The sequence below is a fragment of the Halichoerus grypus genome, chromosome 3, assembly GCF_964656455.1.
Source record: "Halichoerus grypus chromosome 3, mHalGry1.hap1.1, whole genome shotgun sequence".
NCBI lineage: Eukaryota > Metazoa > Chordata > Mammalia > Carnivora > Phocidae > Halichoerus > Halichoerus grypus.
Window position 1 is genome coordinate 182,477,664 of NC_135714.1, and position 26,715 is coordinate 182,504,378.

Genomic DNA, 26,715 nt, shown 5'->3' on the forward strand with positions numbered 1-26,715 from the left:
CCAGCATACTTAAATGTTTGACCTGTAAAAACAGTAAAGAATTCAATCCTGTTAGAGTTGCTTTTGTGTTTATTATTATTTTTTAAAGATTTATTTATTTATTTTAGTGGGGAGGGGCAGAGGGAGAGGGAGAGAGAATCTCCAGCAGGTTCCCCACTGAGCACAGAACTGGATGAGGGGCTTGATCTCAGGACCCTGAGATCATGACCTGAGCTGAAGTCAAGAGTCAGAGGCTTAACCGACTGAGCCATCCAGGCACCTGGTGTGTTTAAGAGATACTTAATTGTATATTTTGTTTAATGCTAACAAAATCTCCATTTTCTTAGAGAAAGATTTTTTAACAGGGTTCCTTGAAAGGTTTGGTCTTTAAAATTTTCCATCTCACATTAAATGTCCAAATCAATGCAGGCAGTATGAGGGAAAGCGTATGCCACATTTTCTGAACATGTTATTAAATATATATATTCATTGGGATGCTCCTGATATACCTTCACTGCACATTGGCCTGGCATTGCTCTGGTACTTTTCATTAGCGGGGCTTGTTGCTCATGAGTTGCATAGGGAAGAACTGAAAAGAGAGATATAAATTTTCCAGAAGATCACTCCAATGCTTAAACAGCTCACTGGTCTGCTGAGAGCTGGGCTATTTTGTGCCCAGGCCACAGTAACAGCAAATGGGATGCAAAGCCTTTCTAGGAAGCGTCTGTCCCTGTTGCTGATATTGCTCACCCCCAGCTGGCTGGTGAGTGGCCCAACCCTCTCCAGATTAGGGCAGGTGTTCTTTTGAGTTTCTTTCTTTTATTAAGCCTCTTGGACTATGTATGCCTTTTCCCTTCCTCAAGAAAAACATAGGCATGCCCTCTGGTTACTATGTAACATAATGTGCATTCTCTCTGATTACTACATTGTTTCCATGTCTTTCCGTGGCATAGAGAAAAGGAAAATTCACTTGTTTTCTGTTTGGTCATTTCAGGAATTTGCCTTGGAGGCTGTGGGGCCAGGCTTTAATGCAGTCAGACAGAGCTTATCAGATCTGTTAGCCTCTCAGCTACTTCTTGAAAACTTTTCTTTCCTCTGAGCCTTGTCTGTGTGACTTAGTGCAGCATTACAAGCTTACCCAAATAGCAGGGATGACTGACTATAGCTTGTTGATGACCAGAGCTATGAAAATTCTCTCACCGAGCCAAATGAACAAACAAATAAAACAACAACCAGGTGACTCTTGCCAATCCAGATACACTGCTGGATACCTGGCCCCAGGTAGTCCACGTGCAGATTGGAATACTCAGGCCATCCCTATTCACGGTCTGATTTATTGTGCCCTTTGTGATTCGAGCCACGTTTATTCATGGGGGGATTTCCATTGAAATCAGAGCCCACTGTAAACTAGGGGCAAGAATCAGGAATTAGAATGGCGCACATTGTTCTTTGTTAGAAAAGAATCCTGGTTCTGCGATTGTAGACAAATATTTGCTTTTGAAGAATCTGGTGGTGTGTCGATGGCTTTGTTCACATCCAGAGAACACATGCTCTCTGGCCTTGCAAGGAGTCAGGCACATGCATCATGCAGATGATATTATAATGCTTGGAATCTCGGTGCTTGCTACTTAAAGTATGAATAGCTCCTCACCTCCCCGCCCCCACCCCCCCGCAACGTAGCTTGTTTCCGTAATGGGACAGGTCTTTACCCCAAGGAGTCTACAGTGTCCTGTGGGGGGTGACACAGGACAAGGGTCCCATTAACTCTAGCTAGAGATGAATACTGCCATGCAGCTTTCTTGCATTATGCTAAGGCAGCATCAGAGAGAGAGAGAGAGAGAGAGGCCTCATATCTTTTATCTTTCAAAGCCAGCGGATTAAGGAGTAAAGAAGCCTGCACCTCTGGGGAGCTGCCCTGAGCCTCAGTTTCTTCATGGGTATAGGAGGAGAAATCATTCTAACCTTTCCTTAGCACTTGTTCCTGCTCTCACAGCCTCCTTAGATGTCATGAGGATTAAATGAATTAATGGATGCCAGCTATCCAGAGAAGTTTTTTATCATACAGTAAGTGCTTAATACATGTTGGCTAATGATCCCTGTTTCTGGGTGAGGAACACTGAGGTGTAGGTTGCCTGAGTAACTTAGCCAGGTGTACGCAGTAGGTGCCAGGGCCCAGGCTCCCGTCCTCCAGAGCATATGCCCTCTGTCACCACCCTGAACTGCCTTTCAGGAAGATGCTAGCTTTCCACCTGTCAAACGTGGGTGGTTGGTTGAATGGAACATGGAATAATGTGTGGGAAAAGCATGAACGTTCAACCCTATGGTGCTGGCCCAGAAACATGAGCTGGCCGTCTGCAATGATGAGGCATCGGGCAGGTGCTGGGGAGTCCAAGGTGAAGAAGGTCCCGATCCCAGGCAGCTGCAGTCCAGGCGGGCAAAGCAAGTGCGAACGTACAATGTAGGTTCTGTGTGGTAAGGGCTGAGATGAACACATCTCCTGGGGCCAGGAGGGGCTGAGGAGGGGACCCGTCAGGAGCCAGGTGGGTGGGGTTGGATGCCTGAGGACTGGTCTCCGGCTGAGCAGAGGTGGTGCTAGGGCACTTTCTGCCAACCACCAGGGCCACGGAAGTGTCCTAGAGTCGGGGTGGGGGGAAGAAGGTGGGACAGATTATTGGGGGTCAGTTCTTTCACTGCATAGTGCACATGCCTGTCTACCTGATTAGCTAAGATTCTTGGCAGAATTCTTGGCAGCTCAATATAAAGCTAAAATATTTTTTTTAATATTTTATTTATTTGACAGAGAGGGAGAGAGAGAGCACAAGCAGGGGGAGTGGGAGAGGGAGAAACAGGCTTCCCGCAGAGCAGGGAGCCCGATGCGGGGCTCGATCCCAGGACCCTGGGATCATGACCTGAGCCGAAGGCAGACGCTTAACCGACTGAGCCACCCAGGTGCCCCTAAAGCTAAAATATTTTGATTTATTTGATTATTCCCCTCTCTTCCCCCCAGGGTGAGAGGGAAATATTGAAGGGCCAAATGGGGAAGGGTCACAGTCACCTTTTGTAAGACTGCTCCGGGCAACATGGAAGATGGGCTTGAATGGAGTAAGAACGCAGTCAGTGGGAGGGGGTGCTCTGAGGTAAATCCCACAGTAAATGATGCAGGTCTTGGGGAGCCTCGGGAACTGTCCAGGATGTTAATGAGGTTGAGTTCTAGGCCTCTCTGCCTGGCCCTGAGGGCTCAGGTGTGTCAGGTAACCTTCCTGGGCTTGTGTTTCTTGTCTGTGAGGTATACAGCATTTCCCTTTGATTTGGGTGAATGGGATGAGATGAACTGGAACCACACTGAGGTGTTCGTGAAACAGAGAGCTGAAGTGATTGGAGAAGATGAATTTCAACAGGACTGATACTTGTTGCTTGCTGACTTAATTGGCTTATTAGGGTTGTTTACCCACCCTCGTGTGATGGATACCAAGTGAATCCTAGAAGAATTTATAGTCTTTGGTTCTTAAGTAATGGCATTTGCAGAAAAAATAAAGTTCCCCATTTGTTCATGAATTTGGAAGGGTCTTGCAGAAATAAGAGACCTTATAAATATCTAGTAACCTTTCACCACTTTAAAATATCGAGAGGACAAATGATGCTGATGGCAGCTTGCTTTGCATCATGAATTATGTATGCAGCATGCCCTGGAGTTCCTTATGGCCGCGCATAACGAATCATCTTTTGTTCTAGCTTATTTTCGGTGGTGGTGCTTGCAAAAGAAGAGGTCAAAGCAAATGCATTACGGAGATCCGTTTGGTGCGGGCTGATTGCCTTTTGCCATCCTCTTCTCTTAGTTGCTTTTGTTTGTGCTTTGTTTATTCTTTATCGACTGGCTGTGCAGTAGGGGGGATGTGGGGCGAGTGGGAGGGGAAGCCCCCGGTGTTGACAGCTGCAGGTCGGGCTAGAGGCAGAACATAGTGCAGGGACCTCTCCCTGCGCTTCTAAAGCGGTTCTCCTCTTGCCCCCTTCTTCCTCCTCGCTGTGCCCTCTTTAAATTCATCAGGGCAGTGAGTCCCACCAAGATCTTTATGCTCTGTGTAAGAGCAGGTTGGGCCCTAACTACTTTGGAACCTAATAATAAATAAAATAAAATGGAATAAATTATTAAGAACACGCCCATGATCTGTTCTCCCACTAATTTTCTCCAGACTCTTGCAGTTAGAGAGGATTAAACACCATGAAACACAGCAGAGAATTAGATTGTGCTTTTTCTCCCCCCTACCCCTCCCCTAGCAAAGATTTCTTCTGGATCGGAGAAGGATATCAAAGGTACTGTTTAAATCTGACGCATGAAGTACTGATGACTGAAAGCAGAAGCCAGTTGTAACATTGCTTGTTTTAGTCATCCGTAACTGCTTTCTGCAGGGGAGCGGCTCTCTACCTTACGAGGGTGGAGCCTCTCAGACACAGGTGTCACCGCGGGCTTACCTGGAATTCACTAGAAAGGGCCTACCCTGGTATTTCATTGTGGCTTGGTGAGCTGTCTCCTCTTCCCTAAGATGATCACTCGTGGGGATGATCCGAGGCGAAGGTCTGAATCATTGGGAGTGGCTCCACATCAAGGCAAGCCCGAGACCTGTGGTCACCCCGTGAAGTTCACGTCTACTGAGGGCTGGTTCCGATGTATTAGTCAGTTCCAATTTACTGTCAGTTGAAAAAGGTTGAGGCTGGTCATCTCCGTGGTTAATTATGGTTTTAGCTCATACTAAATTAAAAGAAAATCTTTCCAAGAAAAATCATTTTTTGAAAAAGATTTTATTTATTTATTTGACAGAGAGAGAGAGAGTGTGTGTGTGCACACGAGTCGGGGGGGCAGCAGGCAGAGGGAGAGGGAGAAGCAGGCTCCCCTCTGAGCAGGGAGCCCAATGTGGGGCTTGATCCCAGGAACCCAGGATCATGACCCGAGCTGAAGGCAGACACTTAACTGACTGAGCCACCCAGGCGCCCCTCCAAGAAAAATCATTTAACTCTTCATCAGCATTAACCAAAAGCTACAACACCGTGCTCATGCAATATAGAGAAATGAGATAACATCTAGAGTTAACATGTAGGTAGGCATTTGTCAGGATACTCGTTCACTTCACCCCACATTCACTCAGCAGAAATTCACTCTGGCCTTCCAACAACGTAGGGGCGCCGGGAAGATCTGGCAGGAATCCCACTAAGAGACGTCCTTCAGGACCTTGGTCTGGAAAGGGAGATGAGGTTCGTGTACAACTGCAGTAGATCAGGGAGTGAATCTAGACAGAGTGCCATGGGAATCCAGAGGAGGAAGAGACTCCTTCCAGCTGAGTGGGGTCATGGAGGAACTAGAATTCCGCTTAGTAGTGAGAAAGGTGTGCTGTGAATAAGGAAGTTATAAATGGTCTTTTTTCTTCTAGAGAGAGCATCCGATCCCTGGGCTTCACCTCATAATTTTTGAATGACTATTAGCTCATTCTCATGTAATCATAGCTTGCATTGCTTGTAAAATCCTGGGGTTAAACTAATAATAAAAGAGGAGAAACACTGGTTTTCTAAAATTTTTTTCTATGTGATACATGTAAGGTACATATGCACCTCCTTTTATTTTTATGCCATTTTAGGAACCTCTGGGGTTTTGTTTGTTTGTTTTTTGCTATCTTAGGAACAGCTAAAGGCATACTTTCAGTAGTGTGAGATTAATTTTTAATTTGTGCCATAAAAATGTAACAAAGCTTACATGGTGAAGAATTCAGTGGGTCTATCTACATTATTAACCATTGTGATTTTAATAAAAGCATAGCCTTTGTTTAATTGCATTTTCTGCTAGTACAGGCTTGAAGAGCTCCATCCATCTGCTTTATTATCTTGTTTTCTTCAATCTGAAGTTCTGTTTTGTTTCCCCTTCTCTATTATACTAATGCATCTTAGCAATATAGAACATCGTGTGACTGTATGATGTGTAGCTTAACTGTATGCTAAGAAGAGTCCTCTCTCTCCTTTGGCTCGGTGTCACCTTCTAAATTTTTAGTTATTTGCAAATGATGGGATTATAGTTTTAAAATTGTCTGGTGTCAGATAAATACCTCCCCATTCTCTACAGAAGGCTAATCACGCAAGTAAATTCTTATCGAATTTCATGTCATGATTTTATTTTAGGCTTCCCCGAGGTAGTTGCTTGTAGGGTAGTTCACAAGACCGGAGAGATCCAAGTAGTAACATGAACATTTTCCATCACATTCAGGCAGTTCTGTTTTCTGCAGAAAACAAATGAAGCAGTTATTATATGTGAGACCATGTAGGAGATTGGAGAAGAGAATCAGTGGCCCCTTTGTATCACCGATCCTTCTTACCAGCTCTGAGAGTGATCTCTACTAGGTAACCATACATAGATTCCTCTTCTAAATCCCCATTTAACATTGGAGTTTTATCTTCTGCAAAAACAGTGTTCAGTTAGGGAGAGCACTTGGGGCAGGTAAAGCGGCTAGGTAAGCGCAGTTTGTAAATGCAGGTAAAGAGGCTGGTACTCAGTGGGTAAGCTTTCCCAAAATTGTCCGGCCAAGTCCCAAGAGACCCAGCCTTGGAGCCTCTTCGTCATCACCTCCTTTTGAGATTGGTTTGGTGCTTTTGTGTGCCTGCATTATCAGGAGGGCAGCCTGAGCAAAGGCTCGGAAAAAGTGAGGAACGGTGTAGACGGAGGACCTCTAGTCTGTTGTAGGAAGAACTCCTGTCCTTGTTGTTCTGTCTTCCCAAGTGAAATAATAGGACACCCAACTGTTTTATACACACCAGGCTTCTGGCCTTTTTGGACTCTGGAAATTAAATCCTTTGAGATACTGAATTTCCAATTTGGGAACAAAAAGTAATGGGGCTAAGGGGCTGTATGGTTTAATATTGGCAAGTCGATTTTTATAACAATTACTAGCAATTCCAGAGAAGTTCTAGGCCGCTTACCCCGAGTAGCCTAAGATTTGACAGTTGAATGCTACAAAATTGTATTCATCAGCCACGTTCTGAAATGAAGAGAAGTCATCCAGTGAGGAATGAATGTCATGTGTCATGTGCTGTTTTTCAGCCTGACCCCCCCTCCCCCCCCACCACAGGGTTTTCCTGGGCTGGGTCTGGTGAGTTAGTATGCCGCCTGAGTTTGGATAACTCGTTATCTCCCTGTCTCCCTACCCATCGTTAACCACTGTACCCAGGAGCTTTCCAGGTTTTGCCTTTTGAGTTTTGTTAAACAAATGGTGCTAGGTCTTTATGAGGAAACAGCATCTAATCTTCTAATTTTGAGGGTGAAACTTTTTTTTTTTTTTAACCTTAGGTGGAACCCTCATTGATTAGTTTGGAAACTAGATATCCTTTTTTAGTAGCTAATCTGTGATTCATACGTAAGCCAAAAGAAATCGCAAGTAATCTTTAGGATGAGAAAACTTCAGTGCTATGTTATATAACTTTATATCTCACTTCCTACTTTTCTTTCTTTTCCTTCTTTCCTTCATTGTGTCTGTCTGTCTGCCTGTCTTTCTTCTTTTAAGTAGTACCTAGAGCACATAGGTGAATTTAAAGGTAAAATGACTGCCAAGTGACTCCAGATCCTACGGGTTTTATCCTGGGATGCAGCTGGGAAAATTCATTTTACATGATAAAGAAAATAAATTTCAAAACCATCTGGTAGAGAGCTGGTATAAATCACAGGAAGGGAATAGCTAATTTCATGCTTATTGTGGTTCTTATGAGATAATGTAAATATATATTTGAGTATTTTAGGAAGAAGAGATTTGAAAGTGATTTACCAAACCAGTTATTTGAATGGTTCCGCATTTTGACCTGCCCGAAACACATCAAAGTTAACATGAGGGTAACTTTTCATATTTAGGGTATGAATTTGGCCCAAGGAACATTAAATATATTTTCACTTGGCAGTTTTTAATATGAAGACATTGTATCTACCAATGTGGGAGTGGGGGAGGGGAGCAGAGGTGGCGGAGCGGGGTCAGGGCCGTTTTGTTGCACAATTCCATTGCGTCAGTGGAAACCGTGCACCTGGAGTTGGGCAGTGAATACCCCTCAGGGCCATTAGCAGCAGGCCTATTGGGAATACAAATGGAAGGACTTTGTTCATTGATTTATTCATCTGTAGTTATGGCTGGTTAAAAGTAAAGTCCAAATTCACAGTGAACCAGGTCACAGTCAAGATTTAGGACCAGCACCCAGGGAAATGAGTCTCTGAGACAGGCCAAAGGTGTAGGAATCAGATGATCAAGAGAGAGGTTAGGAACTTTTTGGTAATGTGGTCTGGAAAAAGCTAAGGAGTAGAAACCAAGAGTCCAGGAGGTCATGGTTGGTGGAACAAGAAAAGAGCTTTAGTGGTAACAGTATAGGTGAGAGCCCATTCTTGGTAAGGTCAACTGGATAGGAATTCATTATGCCTCATCTATGTAGGAAGTAGATGAAGGGCTTTGAAGTCCCACTGATATGAATGGAGGGAGCCACTGTTAATTTAAAGAAACAGGGGTGGTGGTGGTGATGGGAAGAGCAATAGCATCAGTTAGAGGTCTTAGGATATGTCCATCGGGAGTGAACTGTCCTAGGGGGAATCAGTCACAAGTTATTAAATTATTTAAAAATAGGTATTTTAAGTTGAAGGATTTATACTACCTGATTTAAATACTTCCTTTGAAGCTAGTAATCAAGATAGTGTGGTATTTGTGTAAGGATAGGCAAATCTATGCAACACGGTAGACCGACGTATATGGTTACTTGATTTTTGATTGACAAAAGTACAAAGAGAGGGAAGGGTAATATTTTCGAAAAATGGTGCTGAAACAGTTAGACATCTGTATTCATAAAAATGAATCTTGACCCATACCTCACACCATACACACAGATTACCTTGAAATAAATCAGAGATCTAAACGTAAGGGCCAAAACTATAAAATCTTACAAGGAAAACATAGGAGAAACTCTTTGTAAACTTTGGATAGGCTAAGATTTTTTTTTTAGCACAAAAACTATATAAGAAAAATTTTGATGTATCAGACTTAAAATGAAAAACTTTTGGTCTTCAGAAGAACTGTTAAGAAAATGAAGAGGCAATCCATAGTTCAGGAGAAAATATTTGCAAAACATATATCTGATTCAAAACAAAACTCTTACAACTCTAACAGTAATAAAATCCAGTTGAGAACTGGGCAAAATATTTGAATAGACACTCTCCAAAATAGGAATATGAATGGCAAATAAGCAGATTAAAAGATAGCAATATTATTAGTCATTAGGGAAATAAACTTGAAACCACTAGGAGATACCACTACATACCCCCTAGAATGGCTAAGATTAAAAAGACGGACTATACCAAGTGTTGGTGAGGATGTGTAATAGGTCAGGCTCTCCTGTATTGCTGTTGGGAAGGCAAAATGGTATAATCACTTTGTGAAACTGTGGTTGTTTCTTTTTTTTTTTTAATTGCCATGAATTTTTGTTTCATTTTTTTTTATTATTATGTTATGTTAATCACCATATATTACATCATTAGTTTTTGATGTAGTGTTCCATGATTCATTGTTTGTGTATAACAACCAGTGCTCCATTCAGTACGTGCCCTCTTTAATACCCATTACCAGGCTAACCCATCCCCCCACCCCCTCCCCTCTAGAACCCTCAGTTTGTTTCTCAGGGTCCATAGTCTCTCATGGTTTGTCTCCCCCTCCGATTTCCCCCCCTTCATTCTTCCCCTGCTGCTATCTTCTTCTTCTTCTTTTTTTTTAACATATAATGTATTATTTGTTTCAGAGGTACAGGTCTGTGATTCAACAGTCTTACACAATTCACAGCGCTCACCATAGCACGTACCCTCCCCAGTGTCTATCACCCAGCCACCCCATCCCTCCCACCCCCCACCACTCCAGCAACCCTCCGTTTGTTTCCTGAGATTAAGAATTCCTCATATCAGTGAGGTCATATGATACATGTCTTTCTCTGATTGACTTATTTCGCTCAGCATACTACCCTGCAGTTCCATCCACGTTGTTGCAAATGGGAAGATTTCATTCCTTTTGATGGCTGCATAATATTCCATTGTATATATATAGAAACTGTGTTTGTTTCTTAAAAAAACTATTTACCCATACAACACAGCAATTATATTCCTGTGTATTCACTCTAAGGGAAATGAAAATCTATGTTTAAAAAAAGATTTATATGCAAATGTTCATAACCTTTTTTTCATTAGGGCCCAATACTGGAAACAGCTTGTTTGGTGAATGAATAAACAAATTGTGGGGTATTACTTAGCAATAAAAAGAAATGAACTACTAGTAAAACAGTGTAGATGAATCTCAAAAGCTTTGTGCTAAGTGAAGGGAGCCAAACACAAAAGATCACATACTGGGGGCGCGTGGGTGGCTCAGTCGGTTATGCGTCTGACTCTTGGTTTCGGCTGGGGTCATGATCTCAGGGTCATGGGGTAGGGCTCCACGCTCAGCTGGGAGTTTGCTTGAGATTCTCTCTCTCCCTCCACCCGTCCCCCATCATGTGTGCACTCTCTCTCAAATAAATAAAATCTTAAAAAAAAAAAAGCACATATGGTATGAGTCCATTTACAGGAAATTGTAGAAAAGGCAGAATGCTACATTGACAGGAAGCTAGTGGTGTGGGGAGGGGATGTCTACAAGGGAACCTTTGTTGGGTGATAGAAATATTCCACACCATGATTGTGGTGATCACAAAAGTGGATACATTTGTCAAAACACATCAAATTCTACACTCAAAATCAACGAATTTTATTTTATGGAAATTAGACCTCATTAAAGCTTTAACTTGCAAAAGTAAGTTCTGATTAAAATGATTTCCTTAGGTCTCCAGAAACAATACTCTTTTTTCACATGAACGCAGTTATATGCCTTGTGATCATATCCTTTATATGTGAATATTTTGGTCAGTGAAACATGTTACTGAAGATATATCCAGGTTTTCTACCTTAACTTGTGTGGTTGATTATACTTTATTAGGTCGAACCGCAGGAAATGTTGATATCTAGTGTTTTTGACCTACAAAAAAGCAGCAATTTCATATGGTTCAACTAATAGGAGACATTTTGTTTGCTTTCTGATTCATTAGAAAGACTTTTGGCAATGGCTACAGCTTAAGACTACGTTGCAGTGGTTAAATTCCAAGGGTTTTGTAAGACAAGCCTCAGTTTTTCGTTCTAAGTTATGCATTTTTATTTTACCTCATTGTGCTTTAATTCAGTTCAGTAGATACTTTATATATCTCTGCCACCTTGAGGGCTTTGACCTTGGAATTACAGTGGATGGATATACAGATGAATTTGTTGCTCCTGCCCAAAGGAATTTAGGTGACGAAATTAAAAGTCAGGTGTAGACTTTGTCATGGTCACAGACGAGACTAAAATACAGCTCTTGGTTGTCATTGTCTCCGTTGTAGCGATTATAAAAAGGTATTTGGGTTTTCTTACTGAAGAAATAAGGGGCTGTGGACTTGTATACATAAACATATATACATATGAACCTGAAGAAAAAAATGGAAACAAGACCAGCAATTCGGTTTGCCTGAAAACTAGAGCATTCTGTCAAGAGCAAGCTTCCCTTAACAGTTTTCAAAAGGAATCGGTACAGTTTGCCCTTACTTAGTGGATGACCTCCTACTGACTCATTAGTTATTGGTTGAATGTATTGAGCCATTGTCTTAAGTGAGATGATGAGTGCTTAAGGAGATTTGCTTCTGGGTGTCTTCCTAGTCTTCCATTTGGAGTGCAGAAGACCAGTTGGACAAGTGGCTGTCACTTCATTCTATGACTAAACTTCATTGTTTGCTAAGATGGTGACAGGGGCCACACTCAGCATCCGTGAAGAACCCTGGGAAACTCCAAAAGACATATTTTAGAGAACCCAATACAACAGTGACCAGTGTCTGTCACCTCGATGCCCTGTTTTCTTAGGTGTCTAAGTGGAGACCCATTCAAGCAAAATGGAAGAGAAGAGCGGAATGTATGCTTTATGTTTCCTAACTATGGTATGTTTTCTCCTCTTTCTAATAATTGAGTGCAGAGGACGGGGAGGGCAGGTGGTTCTTCTTCTTATGTGGAATGGAGTTATCCTAGCAATTGAGATGAGATTGTTGACACCTAGCACATAGGCTGTTTTTGGACATCTGTCACAGAAGAGAGTGTACCCAAGAAACGATGTTATGGAAGTGGGATGGGTTTCCATGTTTTGTTCTGTGCTCTCTTTATGGAATCTCAGGTCTGTGTGTGTGTGTGTGTGTGTTCCCTCTGACAATAGCCTTTTGATCAAGGATTTGCAGCTACGAGAAGGGGCAGGCATATCCAAATGAAGTCCTTCAGTGGTTTTTTTGGTGGTATTTTGGAACAGTAGAAGAGAGTAGAAGCTTTGGAGCCAGCCAAATATGGTTTCAAATCCTGCATCCTCCATGTAAGGTGTTTTAATTCTAAGCAAGTTATTTAATTTCAAGCTGCCATTTTCCTTATCTGAAAAAATGGGATTAATATCAGATGTCACTTAAAATTGTTGAAAAATAGACACCAAGTGCTAATATTCTTTTTATTTTTTTTAAGATTTATTTATCTGAGAGAGAGAGGGGGAAAGAGAGTGCTTGAGCAGGGGGAGGGACAGAGGGAGAGGCAGAGAGAGAGTCCTAAGCAGACTCCATGCTGAGCACGGAGCTGCACCCTGGGCTCGATCTCAAAACCCTGAGATCATGACCTGAGCTGAAACCAAGAGTTGTCCACACAACCAACTGTGCCACCCAAGCACCTCATTAAATATTCTTTTTAAAATTATCATACAGTAAAATTAACTCTTCTGGGTATATAGTTCTATGAATTATAACTCATGTATAGATTCATATAATCACCACCACTAACAAGATACAGAAACATTCCATTACTCTCCAGAAAACTTCTCCTGCTGCTCCTTTATAATCATGCCCTCCCTCTGTCCCAAAGGCTTCTTCTTGAAAAGGGCCTTGGGGTACAAATTATGCTTAATTTATATTTTATATCACCCCAAATTTAGGAAAATCTTCAGCTTATGATAAAAAAAGACATCTATATGTTAGGAATTACTTTTCTAGGTTGTGGCAAGAGCGTGGGGGGTGCAATATGGAATTTTTTCTTTTTTCTTCTTCTCCCCTTCCTCCTTTCTCAGGATAATATCACTTACATATTCTTGCGCATTGGAAACGCCAGAATGCAGAAAGTCTAATTCCAAAACTACTTCCTTTGCTTTGAGAGATTCTTTCTAATGTAATCATACATTGACATGAAATTTAACAAAACTGTGTTTTGTTCCACATTTAACATTAGTCCCTACCAAATTTGTAAAATATGTACTTTGTGTATAAAATCCCTCCATCTTTGGAGGCAATTCTTTGAAAATGGGTATCTGCCCTTAGGTTATCTGCATTCTAACTAGCCTTGCTGTCTGTTATGGCTTAAATTGTGGCCCCCCCCCAAGATAAGCTGGCATTAACCCCCAGTACCTCAGAATGTGGAGGTCCTGGAGATAGGGTCATTACAGAGGGACATCAGTCAAAGTGAGAACGTTATGGTCGGTCCTAATCCACTGTGACTCGTGTCCTTAGAAACAGGGGCAATGTAGACTCAGACATGCGCACAGGGAGAACGCTGTGTGGATACGAAGGTGGGTATCAGTCAGGGTGGGGCAGCAGAAGCCAGGGCACACCCGGGATTGCCAGCAACCACCAGAAGCTTGAGGGGACCTGGGTCAGCCCTCAGAGTTGGGACCATCCTGCCAGCACCTAGGTCTCAGCCTTCCAGCCCCCAGAAATGAGACAGTACATTTGTGTTGTGTAAGCCACCCAGTTTGTGGTATTTTATATGGCCGCCTTGGGAAACTAACACACTGTCTTTAATAAAAATGATGTTTAAAAATGACAGTTAGTGTGTTGGAAGAAGGGGCAGCTGGTGTTTGATGAGTTTGGAGCCCCAGTGCTGATGACTTCTCTGTCATACGGAGGATGAACAATGTTTGATACCACCGTGTGTAGAACTCATCACTTCTTTTATTCCCGCCCCCCCTTTTTTTAAGTGGTTTTAATCATTACTGTCACCATCTCCTCCCTTCCTTCTTTCTCACCTCATCTCCCCCCCCTTCCTCCTCCGGATTCTCCCTTCTCTCCCACTTGGGCTGCATCTGCTTCCTCCCCAGAGCCTGTTCCCTTCCTCCCACTTTGCTTTGCTCACGTGTCTCATCACTCATGGCTTCACAGAGAAGATGTGAAGTGAATGATATTGGACCTTCATAGAGTCCTTTCCCCTGACTGGAGAAAATGATTGATTGGTAGGTGCTTAGGGGTGACCGCTTCTTTAAGATATCATATTTTTGTTCGAGAAAACTCCCACCAGATCCCAGCTTGGATTCTAGACAAGACTCTGCTTTGGAGTTTTGAAAAATGTAATATTTGAAGACCTACATGTATAGGGCATATTGAGTTAATTATTTGCATAATCTACTTAAACATTCTTTGATCCCCCTGGGACTTGCAGTGTGTGTGGACCTGGCCGCCTTGACCCTGTCTTCCACTTCCTCACCCCACCTGTTCACCTCAGTTCCCTCAGCCCCGCTTCCTTGTCACACGATCTTTTTGCTGTTCAGTATTGGAACGTAGCTGAAGGCCAGCAACCACGCTGCACAATTTCCCCTTAAATGTATGACATCACCTCTCTCAAGTGTCCCCTGAGAATGTGAGACAGTCCTGCTACCCAACCCTCGTCGGTTTACCTTCTCCCTCTCAGGGGTGACAGTTTCTTATTTCTCTTCTCCGTGAGTGTCCAGCAGCCTTTGTCCCCCTGTCCGCTAATGTCTTTGTTTCTTATTTTACTGGGAAAAAGGAGTAGGATGAGAACTTCCTCATCTTCCTGGCACTATATCTGCCAGCTTAGTGTATCTGTCCCCATATCCTGTCTTGGCCTTGCCTGTCCCATAGACGAGCCACCCCTGTCCCAGCCACTTACTCAGGGACGCCTTCTACGCTTGTCTCCTCTGAAGCCTTCAGTTCTTACAGTGAGTGCTCCCCGCTCTCCTGCGCTTCACTTTCCCCTCCACCTGATCATTCCTGTGCGCCTGTAATATCTCCTTTCTTGAACAACCAAAGCATGTTTTTTACCTGATGGTCCTCTCTTGCTGTCTCCACCCTGTTTATAGTAAAGTTCCTCAGAAACATTGTTCATCCTCCGTATTTACTTCCTCGCTTCCCATTCTTTCTCTGAAGCCCCCCCTTTTTTTCTTTTAACAAAAAAAGGATTTTATTTATTTATTTGAGAGGGAGAGTGCACACGCAAGTGATAGAGCACAAGCAAGGGGAGCGGCAGAGGGAGAGGGAGAAGCAGGCTTCCCGCTGAGCGGGGAGCCTGACGCGGGGCTCGATCCCAGGACCCTTGGTTGATGACCTGAGCCGAAGGCAGACACTTAACTGACTGAGCCACCCAGGTGCCCCCCTCTGAAGCTCTTTCAGTCAGACTTTGTCCCCACCATTTCTCCAGAGCTGCTCTTGTCTTGGTCTTCAGTGATGCCCATGTGGTAGTGGCCTCGTCCTCTTCCCACTGGACCCCACTGTCATTCCCTCCATCCTTCTGGAGACACTGCCTTGCCCTGGCTTCCTGTTTCTTTGCTGCTTTGGGGATCATCCTACGCGCGGTGGTCTTCTCGCGTCACTATCTGCTTTGCCCAGTCGCCTTTGCTGGGTGTGCTTCCTCGCCCCAGTGTCCTCGTGTTGCAGGCCACCAGGGTATGTCTTGCCTTAGGCTTCTCTTCTCCCTCTGGGGAAATCAAACTTTGCTGTGAAGGGCCCCATAATAAGTCTTGTGGGCTTTGCGGACCATCTCGTGTGGTCGCAGCTACTCAGTTCGGACGCTGTGGCACAAAAGCAGTTGTTGGTGTCCCATAAATATGAGGGAGTGTAGCTGTGTTCCAGGGAGACTATTATGGACTCTGATATTTTAATTTCAGACAGTTTTTACGTGTTGAAATATTTTTCATTTTTCGAACCATTTCAAAAATGTCCAAAAGTCTCTGAGCTCACAGATCATACAAAAGAAGAGGTGGCTTGTTTGCACGTAGTTTGCGGACAAGTGCCCAGTATCAGGAAGTGATGTCATCCACTCCTTGGTCTTCATGTACCATACATATGCAGATGAACGAGAAACTTGGATCTCCAGCTCCAACTACCCCTTGAATTTCAGGCTAGCATATTTAGCTTCCTATTTTGTACCTCCATTTGAATATCTAATAGGCATCTCGTGTCTAAAATAGAGCTCTTGATTTTTCCCCCCCTCTCAAGACTACGTCTTTCCCTGCTGAGTGAATTAAACCTCAGTAAAAGTGTGGAGGTAATGCAGCCATCCCGGATTTAGAGCTGGAGTGTGGTGGGGAGGAGAGGGGGGGACTCCGGAGCCAGACTTGGATGCACATCCCAACATTTGGCTTCTTGCTAGCGGTGTGACTTCGGGTAAGTTACCCGACCCACCCCCCCTTCTCTTTAAATATGAAAAAATACTGACTTTAATGGGACGTGAGGTTGATGAATAATGTGCCCGACATAGGGTGGGCTCAGTAGATCATTAACAGAAACAGGGTAAAAGCTACCCATATGTAGCTTTCAGATGAAGGAAACATTTTTTATAATCTATTTCTATAACAGAATAAAGATAGCTTACCAAACCGTAGTATCAATGAAAGCGTCAGAGAATACAGAAGAATATTCAGATAGATAACAAAATCTGGCAGGTTACAATTTCCATAGGTAGGGTATATCTGTAAACTGGAAGTCTCACAAATCTCTTGCCAGTTGAACACTATATTGAAGGGTGGTATGGGTTGCATTGTGTCCCCTTAGATTCCTATGTTGAGGTCCTAAGTCCTGGTACCTCAGAATATGACCTTATTTGGAGACACTCTTGAAAAGAGGTAATCCAGTTCAAATGAATTCATTAGAGGGGCTCAGTCCACCATGGCTGGTGTCCTCATAAAGAGTGGGAACTTGGAGACAGACAAGCACACAGGGAGAGCACAGCCATCTACAAGCCAAGGAGAGAGAGAGAGGCTTGGGACAGGGTTTGCCCTGCCAGCCCTCAGAGGGAACCAGCCTTGCACACACTTGGATTTGGGGCTTCTGGCTTCCAGAATGGTCAGACGGTACATTCCTGTTCAAATGTGTGGTACTTTGTTACAGCAGCCCTAGTACACGAATTTAGAAGGGATCGGGAGGACTTCTGCAGCAGGACCTGACTTAGGGATATCTGCTCACACCCTCCTTGTTCTCTATTGCCTGAGTTGTGCTCACTGTCCCCCGTTGTTGTGAAGGAGGAGGGGACTCGTGAGCGAGCGACAGCTGCAGTTACACTTGGGACTGAGATCGGAGAAGCCCAGCCTCACTGCTCTCGAAACTCTCAGCCAGTCCAGATCCCACGAGCCTGTGAATTCGAGCAGCATTTCCCAAAGTGCACTGTGTGGATTAGCAATCCCAGGAGATCTTCTGAAAAAAAAAAAAAAAAAAAAAAAGGTTTCTGGTCAAATTAGTTTCAGAAAAGCTATATTTTTATAGAGCTGTTTTTGAAAAGCACCAAGTATCTCAGCATAGGAGAAAGCCTCTGAGAAGTTCCACAGTTAAGAAACATGGTGAGCCTTGTTTAGCCAAGCATTTCTCAAACTTAGGTGACTCCAGAACCTCTGTGTGTGTGTGTGCGTGTGTGCGTGTGTGTGTGTGTGTGTGTAACACTTGTTAACATCCCTTAGAGCTGGTGTTATATAGGATATACTTTGAGAAATGCTGATAGAGAAATCTTGCTTGTATTCATTGTATAGCTTTTTTGACTCAAAATACCTTATCAGTTATGGATATTTTCACTTTCCTTATATCTATTTAGCTCTGATCCATGGCATAAACTTTCTTTTTATAGTTTTATTGAAGTGCAGTTGACCTACGATAAACTGCACATATTTCAAGTGTACAGTTTGATAAGTTTTTTTAAAGTAATCTCTATACTCAACGTGGGGCTCGAACTTAACATTGCCAAGATCAGCCAGGTGCCCCAATATAAGTTTGATGTATGTATATACCCATGAAACCATCACCACAATCAAGATAATGAACATATTTATCACCCCAAAAGGCATAATCATTTTAATATAGTAATCGTGGTATCACATAATCATTTTTTTTAAAGATTTTATTTATTTATTTATTTGACAGAGAGAGACACAGCGAGAGAGGGAACACAAGCAAGGGGGGTGGGAGAGGGAGAAGCAGGCTTCCCGCGGAGCAGGGAGCCCGATGTGGGGCTCGATCCCAGGACCCTGGGATCATGACCTGAACCGAAGGCAGACGCTTAACGACTGAGCCACCCAGGCGCCCCCATAATCATTTTAAGTAGTATAGACCTAGTTTGTAGCTCTAGGTCCCAATAAACAGTTCAATATTGAATCTGTAAATGGATGGGCCATTTAGAATTTTCTTACGTATCAAAGGGTAATAAAAAGAGGGTGAACAAAAGCACTTTGATTTATTTATGTTTAAATGACGTGGAGACATCTGAGTCTGTTTCCTTCAGTATATACAAGCTACATCTCTTTCATAGAGCTGTTGTAAAGAGTAAGTAAGAGAATGTGTGTAAAAGTGCGTAACAATGCCTGGCACATTGTAAGCACTTACTAGACCATTTCCTTCTTTTCCTTCCTGGTTCCTTAGTCACCCCCCGACCCCCTTCCAGTTTGTGTCCAGGTATTAGACAGATGCTATCGCTCTGGGTCGGATCAAAGGTGGTCGGACTTGGAGGGAGGGATTGACCCAGAGTAGTATACACTGGTCATAGTATTAGAGCATTTTGCTTGGTGCCGCTCAGGTATTTGAATCATCTTAGTTTTTCTCAATCTGTTTAAAGAATGTTTTCCCAAAAGTTGGTGTTGATAGATTATTGGTAACTTTGTGTCCATATCAGTAAGTGGGGCAGATGAGCAGACGCTACCGGCTAACGAGAGAGGAAAAGTGGCTTTAGGTTTTAGGCAACTTTTAAAGTTAGTTTGTAAATGTCACCTTTTGTTAGGTTAACAGAGAGTTAAAAGTCATATAGTTTTATTGAAGTGCAGTTGACCTACGATAAACTGCACATATTTCAAGTGTACAGTTTGATAAGTTTTTTTAAAGTAATCTCTATACTCAACGTGGGGCTCGAACAGAAGCTCACAAAACAGAAGACTGATTAATTTTGAACTCATTTTTTTAAAAGATTTTATTTTTAAATAATCTCTACAACTTGTGTGGACTCGAACCCACAACCCCGAGATCCAGAGTCACATGCTCCACCAACTGAGCCAGCCAGGTGCCCCTGAACTCATTTTTTAAAAAAGTTTTATTTATTTATTTGACAGAGACAGCGAGAGAGGGAACACAAGCAGGGGGAGTGGGAGAGGGAGAAGCAGGCTTCTCGTGGAGCAGGGAGCCCGATGCGGGGCTCGATCCCAGGACCCTGGGATTATGACCTGAGCCAAAGACAGACAGACGCTTAATGACTGAGCACCCAAGCGCCCCCTGAACTCATTTTTAATTAAAATTATTCTTAAAATTAATTTCATTATTTTAATTAATTTCACTTGTCAGTTATTTGTACTCACTTTTGTTTTTAATTTATACGCATATTATGTTATATATATACTACTTATGTGTATATATTATATACAAATATGTGTATGTTTTTATTTGTACATTGCTTATTGAATGTGGCTGAGATGACTAGATTATTTGTAGCTAAATAAGAGGAAAAAGAAAGTACCTAAGTCCAGAAAGTTCACATGTTTATTTCAAGTCAGAAAAAGTTGGCATATTTTGGCTTGCACGGAATCTCATTATGGAGTCAGAGATCTGAAAGGGATATTAAATTAGAAGCAAACCTATTCCAACCAATGAAAGTTAAGTTGACTGTTTAATAGTTAACTAGTGGGGCCGCATCTGGAATTAAATCTTTCACAAACTTTATGTTTAAATCTTTATTGCCTTGAATTAATGCAGTCCCCGCCCCCCTTTTTGTTTAATGGCCTGAATTTGTTTTTGGCTTTTTTACAATTTTGTTTTTCTTTTTAGATTTTGGCAGTGCTTTCCAAAATGTTTCCTTCTGTACTGCCTCCAAAACAAAATTATAAACAGGTTGACTTTCTTTTTTTTTTTTGATGCATTAGGAAATCGTGTTTTTGCTTTTCTGACTTGTAAATGTGTCTGGTTTTGAGTAAGTTCTAATTTCGGGCCTTGAAAGATGAGAACTTGAATATACTTATTTCTCTGCATCACCTAGAGAATGATGTTGGCTGTTAGGAAAGCGTATCAACAGAACCCTGGAGCTGCAGAGTTTCCTGTGTGCAGTACCCAGTGGGTGCCCGTGATGGGGACCCTGGCTGCTAGGGCTGAAACCTCACGGGTACCATCCCTGAGCTCATCGGTTTATCAGACATCATGGCTCATGTGCTGTGTGCCATGACACTGCTAAGTGCTGGGGATGCACAGATGAATGGGCTGGGAATAAAAGGGAATTTTATTTTTTAAAGTGTTAGTATTTTTAACGCCGAGACATGAAACCTTGTAAGTAAAATAATGTTAAGCTAATTACCCAATTTTAAGTCTGAACTATTGTCTTTGATATGTTCTGGGTTTTCCACCAGTGGACCCCAAAGCCTTACCTAATGCACCTGACAGCCCTCATGTCCTCTTTACCGTAGTCTAAGGCAATTCCAGCAGGAAATAGGTACATACCACCTATTTCTTTTTTTTGCTTCTTTTTCTTTTTACCTTCCTTCTGCTTTTACTCCTGTGATCTGGATATCAAGGGGGAAATGAAGTAGCCCTTCGTAAGGGGGTTCAGGTGACTTGTAGGCTGGAGGCATATCTGTGCCAGGCTGGGCAGATGACACCTGCCAGAGTGCCTAGCACCATCAAGAGAGAATCACGTGGGACTGGGGCAGGTCACTCCAGCACTGTCCTTGCTTGACCCCACCTGACCCGTCCACTCTGTGCCTTGCCCAACTCCCTTGGCTGCTGGCACAAAAAAAAAAAAAAAGACCTCAGGATATAAAAGGGAGAGTTAGTTTTCCAAATATGGGCCCAAAATCTTACTTTCAGAGCTGTGTACATGAGTAGTATGTGGGGAATCCCTCATTTCAACAGAGATGGTGAAGATCGTCCTCTAAGCTGTATCTGAAAGAGGCAAACTCTCTTTTTTTTTAAAAGATTTTATTTATTTATTTGACAGAGAGAGACACAGCGAGAGAGGGAACACAAGCAGGGGGAGTGGGAGAGGGAGAAGCAGGTTTCCCGCCGAGCAGGGAACCCGACGTGGGGCTCGATCCCAGGACCCTGGGATCATGACCTGAGCCGAAGGCAGACACTTAACGACTGAGCCACCCAGGCGCCCCTGAAAGAGGCAAACTCTCAAACCATGCTAACTCTCAAAGCACACAAGTCATCAAGATTATTTGGCATTGTAAATAACTCGGTTTATTTGCTCATCTGTCTTTTTAAAATCTGTTTTATGGCCAGTATTCTCGAACTCCTTTTAGATTAGCTCAACACTAACCTGCTTCAGATGCAAGGAATGGCAGAAAGCATAATGAATGTTCTTCACAGTGGTTGAGATTTTTGGTTTACACATGAAGATGGTGTGGCAGTGGTAGAGTTCAGTTTCCTTATCCAGATGACCCGTACTGAGCACCTGCTGTATGCAAGCCACATGGCCCTGTGCTTTCATGCGGGTTCCTTTGAAGTTATCGACACAGCTCTCTGAGTTAAGCAATCCCTGGAAGTTTCTGAAACTTCAACCAGCTTGGGGATTACTTCTTAACGCTGTAGATAATACTCCTGAAGGAGGAATGATGGGTGATGTCCCACTGGTGGGGAAGAACACTTGGAACACTTAAGCAAGTTCATGAATCAGGATTATAGAATCTGTAGGATAGAGAACTCTAGAATAAAAAATTCCATAGTATTTCTTTTTACTACAAAAGGTAGAGAATTTATTGGTGTGCTAAATTAGGATTTAGTGGGTCCTTTGCCTGTGTTTTTCAAAGTACCTGGTAAGTGCCTGTAATCCTCCATTGTAACCTGTATTGTTCTTGTTCAGGTCTGGTTCTCACCAGACAGTGAGCTCCTGGGGGTCAGATACCATATCTTACTCATCTTTGTTCTCCAGGGCCTAGTGCAATGTTAGGGCTGCCAGATAGAATACAGGATGCTCAGTTAAATTTGTATTTCAGATAAACAACAACTAGTTTTATTCTAAGTATGTCCAATATATACATATATTGATAAACTTGAGTTTTATATAAACAACAAATAATTTTTTCGGGTAAGTATGTCCCATGCCATATTCAGATTTAATTGGTAATCCTGTATTTTTATTTGCTACATCTGGCAACCCTCTATAATGTCCATTACTTAGAAACTATTTTTTTGAACCGAAATGGTATAATTCTACGATGACCACAACTAAGGCAAATCAAGGTGTTTAGGGGGCTTGGTCACGTCCATGAACTGTAGGATGGAAATTGCAAATAAGAGTAATTACCCTCCTTCACAAGTAGTATTAGTGAAGATGGACCATTTCACCTGCAACAACTAGATAGCCTTGATTATAGAAATAATGTAGCGAGGACCTGAATTACTGGGTTTGCTAGTGTTCCTCGCCTTCCGTGAGCCAGGCACTCCTGATCCAAGTTTTTTATGTTCCTGAGCCGCCATCTTGGGAGATCATGCATATTGCCAAATGAAATAGTTGTCTGGGATTATGGAACTGTGGTTGAGTCAAGTACTGGCCCCCTTCACCCCTTCTCCTTTTCTGTTCCTCTCATTGCAGCTCTCCAGCACCCTGCTTCCTTCCTGAGAGGTGAGCAGGGACAGGCAGGAACGGAGATTGTCATCTGTTGAGCTAGAGGGGATCAGAGCAGGGTATGACAACGCTAGGTATTTTAAATCCCCAGATTTTTGCGGGGTGTGTGAGTATGTATATGTGGGTCAGTGTGTATACAGAGCATAACTACATAAGCATGAGTGATCTCCCCGTTTTCCTGGTAGGAGAAAGTGGAGCGTGTAGGGATGAAATCAGGGGCTTCAGAGCAGAGACACAGGCTGATTCAGGCAGTGGTTGCTGCTGAGAATAGAATCAGGAGCTCCTGCCTCCTTTGGGTAATATTGGTTTTTTAGGCCATCTTCCCATCCACAAAGTAAGACTCTGAAATAGGTCTGGGTATAAATGTTTTTGTGGAAACATAAACAGTCCTGACCTTAAGTCTTTGGAAGTGAGGACTCATGCCCTTCTCCCAGAATATAAATTTGACTCAGTAGGGCTAAGAACAATTACAGCCTAATACAAGAAACCGTTTAGCAGACTTTGTTCGGCTGTCAGCCAAATTAGAGCTTTGCATGGTGGGGTGTGTTCTGTTGGCTGTACTCTATTAGGGAAAGCAAAAATAGAAAGCTCTTTTCTCTAGACTTGAGAACCAAATCAATGTATGGTCATTAAGAGCATCAGTGGCAAATGGCCACAGAAGTTGCAATCTCAGCCTTAATGAGGGTGTGCTGGTGTTCTGAAAACACAGAATTTGCAAAGAAACAAAATGCTCCCATTGGTTCTGAGGCCGCTGAAAGCAGCAGACACTAGATAGAAAACCTCGCGTGGTATGTTTTCGGTAGTCGTGCTAATCACATGTGTACGTGCCAGGCACCCCGGCCACCTCAACCCTCTGGAAGAGAATCTCTGGTCGGGGGGTGGCTTGCATGGTGCTGGAGCTGGCTCCCTTGAGAGGAAGCTGGCGTCCCACCCCCACTTTCTGGGCCCCTCAGGAGGGTTTCTGAGGAGCGTTCAGTCCTTTGTAGGGATGCACTTGGTGGCCGGGAGTTTACATTGCAGCTTCAGCTGTGCCCAGAGAAAATATTTATTCTCTGCCTCCGTGGTCTTACTGAGAATGGAGGACACGGTGATTGTTCTTGAGGTCACCAGTGCCAGAAAACCTTGTTCACGGGAGGCATCGAGACTTCCTATTTTCCATGTATCTTAGTTTAACATTATTGCTAGTGTTTTACTCAGATTAACTTCCCGTGTTTGTTTTTATTTTAAGTCCATTCTTTAGTTGAAGTGTTACTTGGTGAATGGAAGGAGAAAAATAAAGCAAGGGGAAGGGGTATAATATGGAAGAATAGAGTTTTGTTTCTAGTCCCGTTTTGCAACAGTAGATAAGTACTTTAAACTTGTTATTCCCTGGTTGTTGAACAAGACACTGAAACTCCATTTTATAGTACTACATGGTGTATTGAATTTGATTAAACGGCCAAGCAAATCCATCACCTTGTCTAGACTGCAACTCCACATGCAGAGTTTGAGAGGCTGTTTTGTGGCATCCAGACCTTACTTCTAAGAGCGGTCTGCACTGATCTGTGAATTCACGCAGCAGGAATTTTGCTAACTGCTCATCGTGTGTCTGTCTGAGGCCCAGTGTCCTCCTCACTTGCCAGTGTACTTCTCATTCAAATGACAGAAACTTTGCAAACATTAAGGACCAGAAATATTAAGGATACTAAGCATCAGTATTTGGGATCCGACAGTAAATCCAGTTCCTAGGAATCAGGCACCCAAATCTAAATCATAGCACAAATGGAAAGGGCAGCTTCTTTTTGAGAGAGTGGGGAATCCTGAAAACAAGCAAAGCTTAATAAAAAGGGAAAACAAACTTTGGACTGGTAATTTTTGTAATTCACCTGACTCTGGAATTTTCTCCTAAGTCCTTGAGGCAAATTTCCATTCATAGCCCTAGGCAACATTCTGGATTATGAAGCAGAGGAGGTTTACTTTAAGGAGAAGCCAATGGGCTGTAGGTGATGAGTTCCCAGAGCAGTAAAACCATCCACGGAGCTGTTGGAGTGTATCCGGGACTTGCTAGAAGAGGGAGTGGCTGCGTGGGAGATGGGGGCAAAGAAAAGTTCTGCTGAGGGGTGCCTGGGTGGTGCAGTCAGTTAATCACCTGACTCTTGATTTCAGCTCAGGTCATGATCTCAGGGTCATGAGATCGAGCCCTGCGCTGTGTTGGGCTCCGCACTCAGTGGGGAGTCTGCTTGTGATTCTGTCTCGCTCTGCCCTTCCCGCTCATGCTTGCTCTCTCTCGCTCTCGAATGAATAAATAAATCTTTAAAAAATAATAATAAAAAAAAGTTCTGTTGAGATTACACTAGTGGTAAAGGGTTAGGTGGGTTGATGGATAGTGTGGTGGTCTGGGAATTCAGGGTCCTCGGATATTATTTCTACATATTAACTCTGTGACTTTGGACATTTCAACGCTCTGGTCCTATCAGCTAATCTTTAATATGAGGTGCTGGATTAAGTAACCCCTGAAGTCTCTTCTGGTTTAAAATTCTGCTATCATTTAGAAATACACTGTCAGGAAAATATCAGTGCCAAAGTCTCCAATACGGCAAGTATTTTCAGGTTCGGTCTCAGTGAGAGTTACTTTTGCTATTAACATTTTATAAAAAGTGGGAAATTATTAGTGTGTGTTGTCACACCCATGTTAAAGTTGTTTGTGTTTCAGGTAATGAAAGAGAACTTTAGGTGACTATTAACATTTAGCAAGGGGTGTAGCTGAGAGTTGATAGTTTATAAGGGCAAACTAGTTTAATAGCAAGCAGTTGCCACTGGATTGAAAAGTTTACAATTTGATTTTTCATTTTTATAGCCTCAAACCTGGTCAAAAGTGGATGATTCATATAAAATTATCTTCATTAGAACAGGCATAGTATTAGCCTTCAGTGTTGCTCGGGGTAAAGATTTCAAAGTGTTGGCTTTACGTATTTTAATTTTCCTTGATTTTCTAAAAGTTTCTACCTAATCCTGAGAAAGTCTAGTTGCTTCGTCAGAGACCTGACTGCTTTCTGTCTCAGAGTATTTAAGGAAAGTACATTTTCTCAAAATGGAATTTTCCCTGGGTCATACCAGTCAACTAGGGCTCTGAGCCATAAATTATCTCCCAGGGTTTGGTTCCCTTTGAGAGAAAGGGAAAGGAGATAACTTTTGCTCTTGCTAGAAAGTAAAGCTTATCTACCCCTACCTATTTGCAGTTTAAAGAAAGGACGAGTGTATATTTATACAAAAGGGTAGGTCCCTTGACCACAGTAAAGCAGCTACTGAGGCTGCTCGTTTTGCGTCCAGGAGACACAATGTATTTTCAGGCCACAGGAGGCTCTTTTGGTGCCAGACTCCGGGCTGAGTTCTGAGGGAAGGTACAAATGTGCAACTGAGTAAATACCTTTATGATAACCCCATGTTCTTCTCGCTGACATAGTATTTGTGTGTGTGTGTGTGTGTGTATAACATATACATATATATGTATACATGATATACATATTAACATACATATATACACAGAATGCATATTGCTAATGTATAATAATATATACAATATATATGATGTTACTATGTAGTTGTATATGTTACTATATATTATATTGCTATTTAGTAACGTATCTTACTATTTTTATATTACTTTGTCATTTATTTATTTTTTTTAAGATTTTTTATTTATTCATTTGAGAGAGAGAGACAGAGAGAGCACAAGCAGGGGGAGAGGCAGAGGGAGAGGGAGCCTGATGTGGGGCTCCATCCAGGACCTGGAGATCATGACCTGAGCCGAAGGCAGATGCTTTACC

At 42.7% G+C, this 26,715-nt stretch overlaps 1 protein-coding gene across 6 annotated transcripts in view; it reads left to right on the forward strand.

The window, feature by feature from the left end:
- Nucleotides 1-26,715, forward strand: part of MFHAS1 (multifunctional ROCO family signaling regulator 1) — a 98,128-nt gene that overhangs the window by 17,833 nt on the left and 53,580 nt on the right. The window contains exon 2 of one of the 6 annotated variants that reach the window (XM_078069667.1): nt 22,877-22,962. The exons of the other annotated variants lie outside the window; for them this stretch is intronic. Coding sequence (XP_077925793.1) covers nt 22,877-22,947 — 71 coding nt within the window. The 3' untranslated portion in view covers nt 22,948-22,962. Of the gene's footprint in view, nt 1-22,876; nt 22,963-26,715 lie in introns of those variants that run through there. 6 annotated transcript variants of the gene reach the window in all.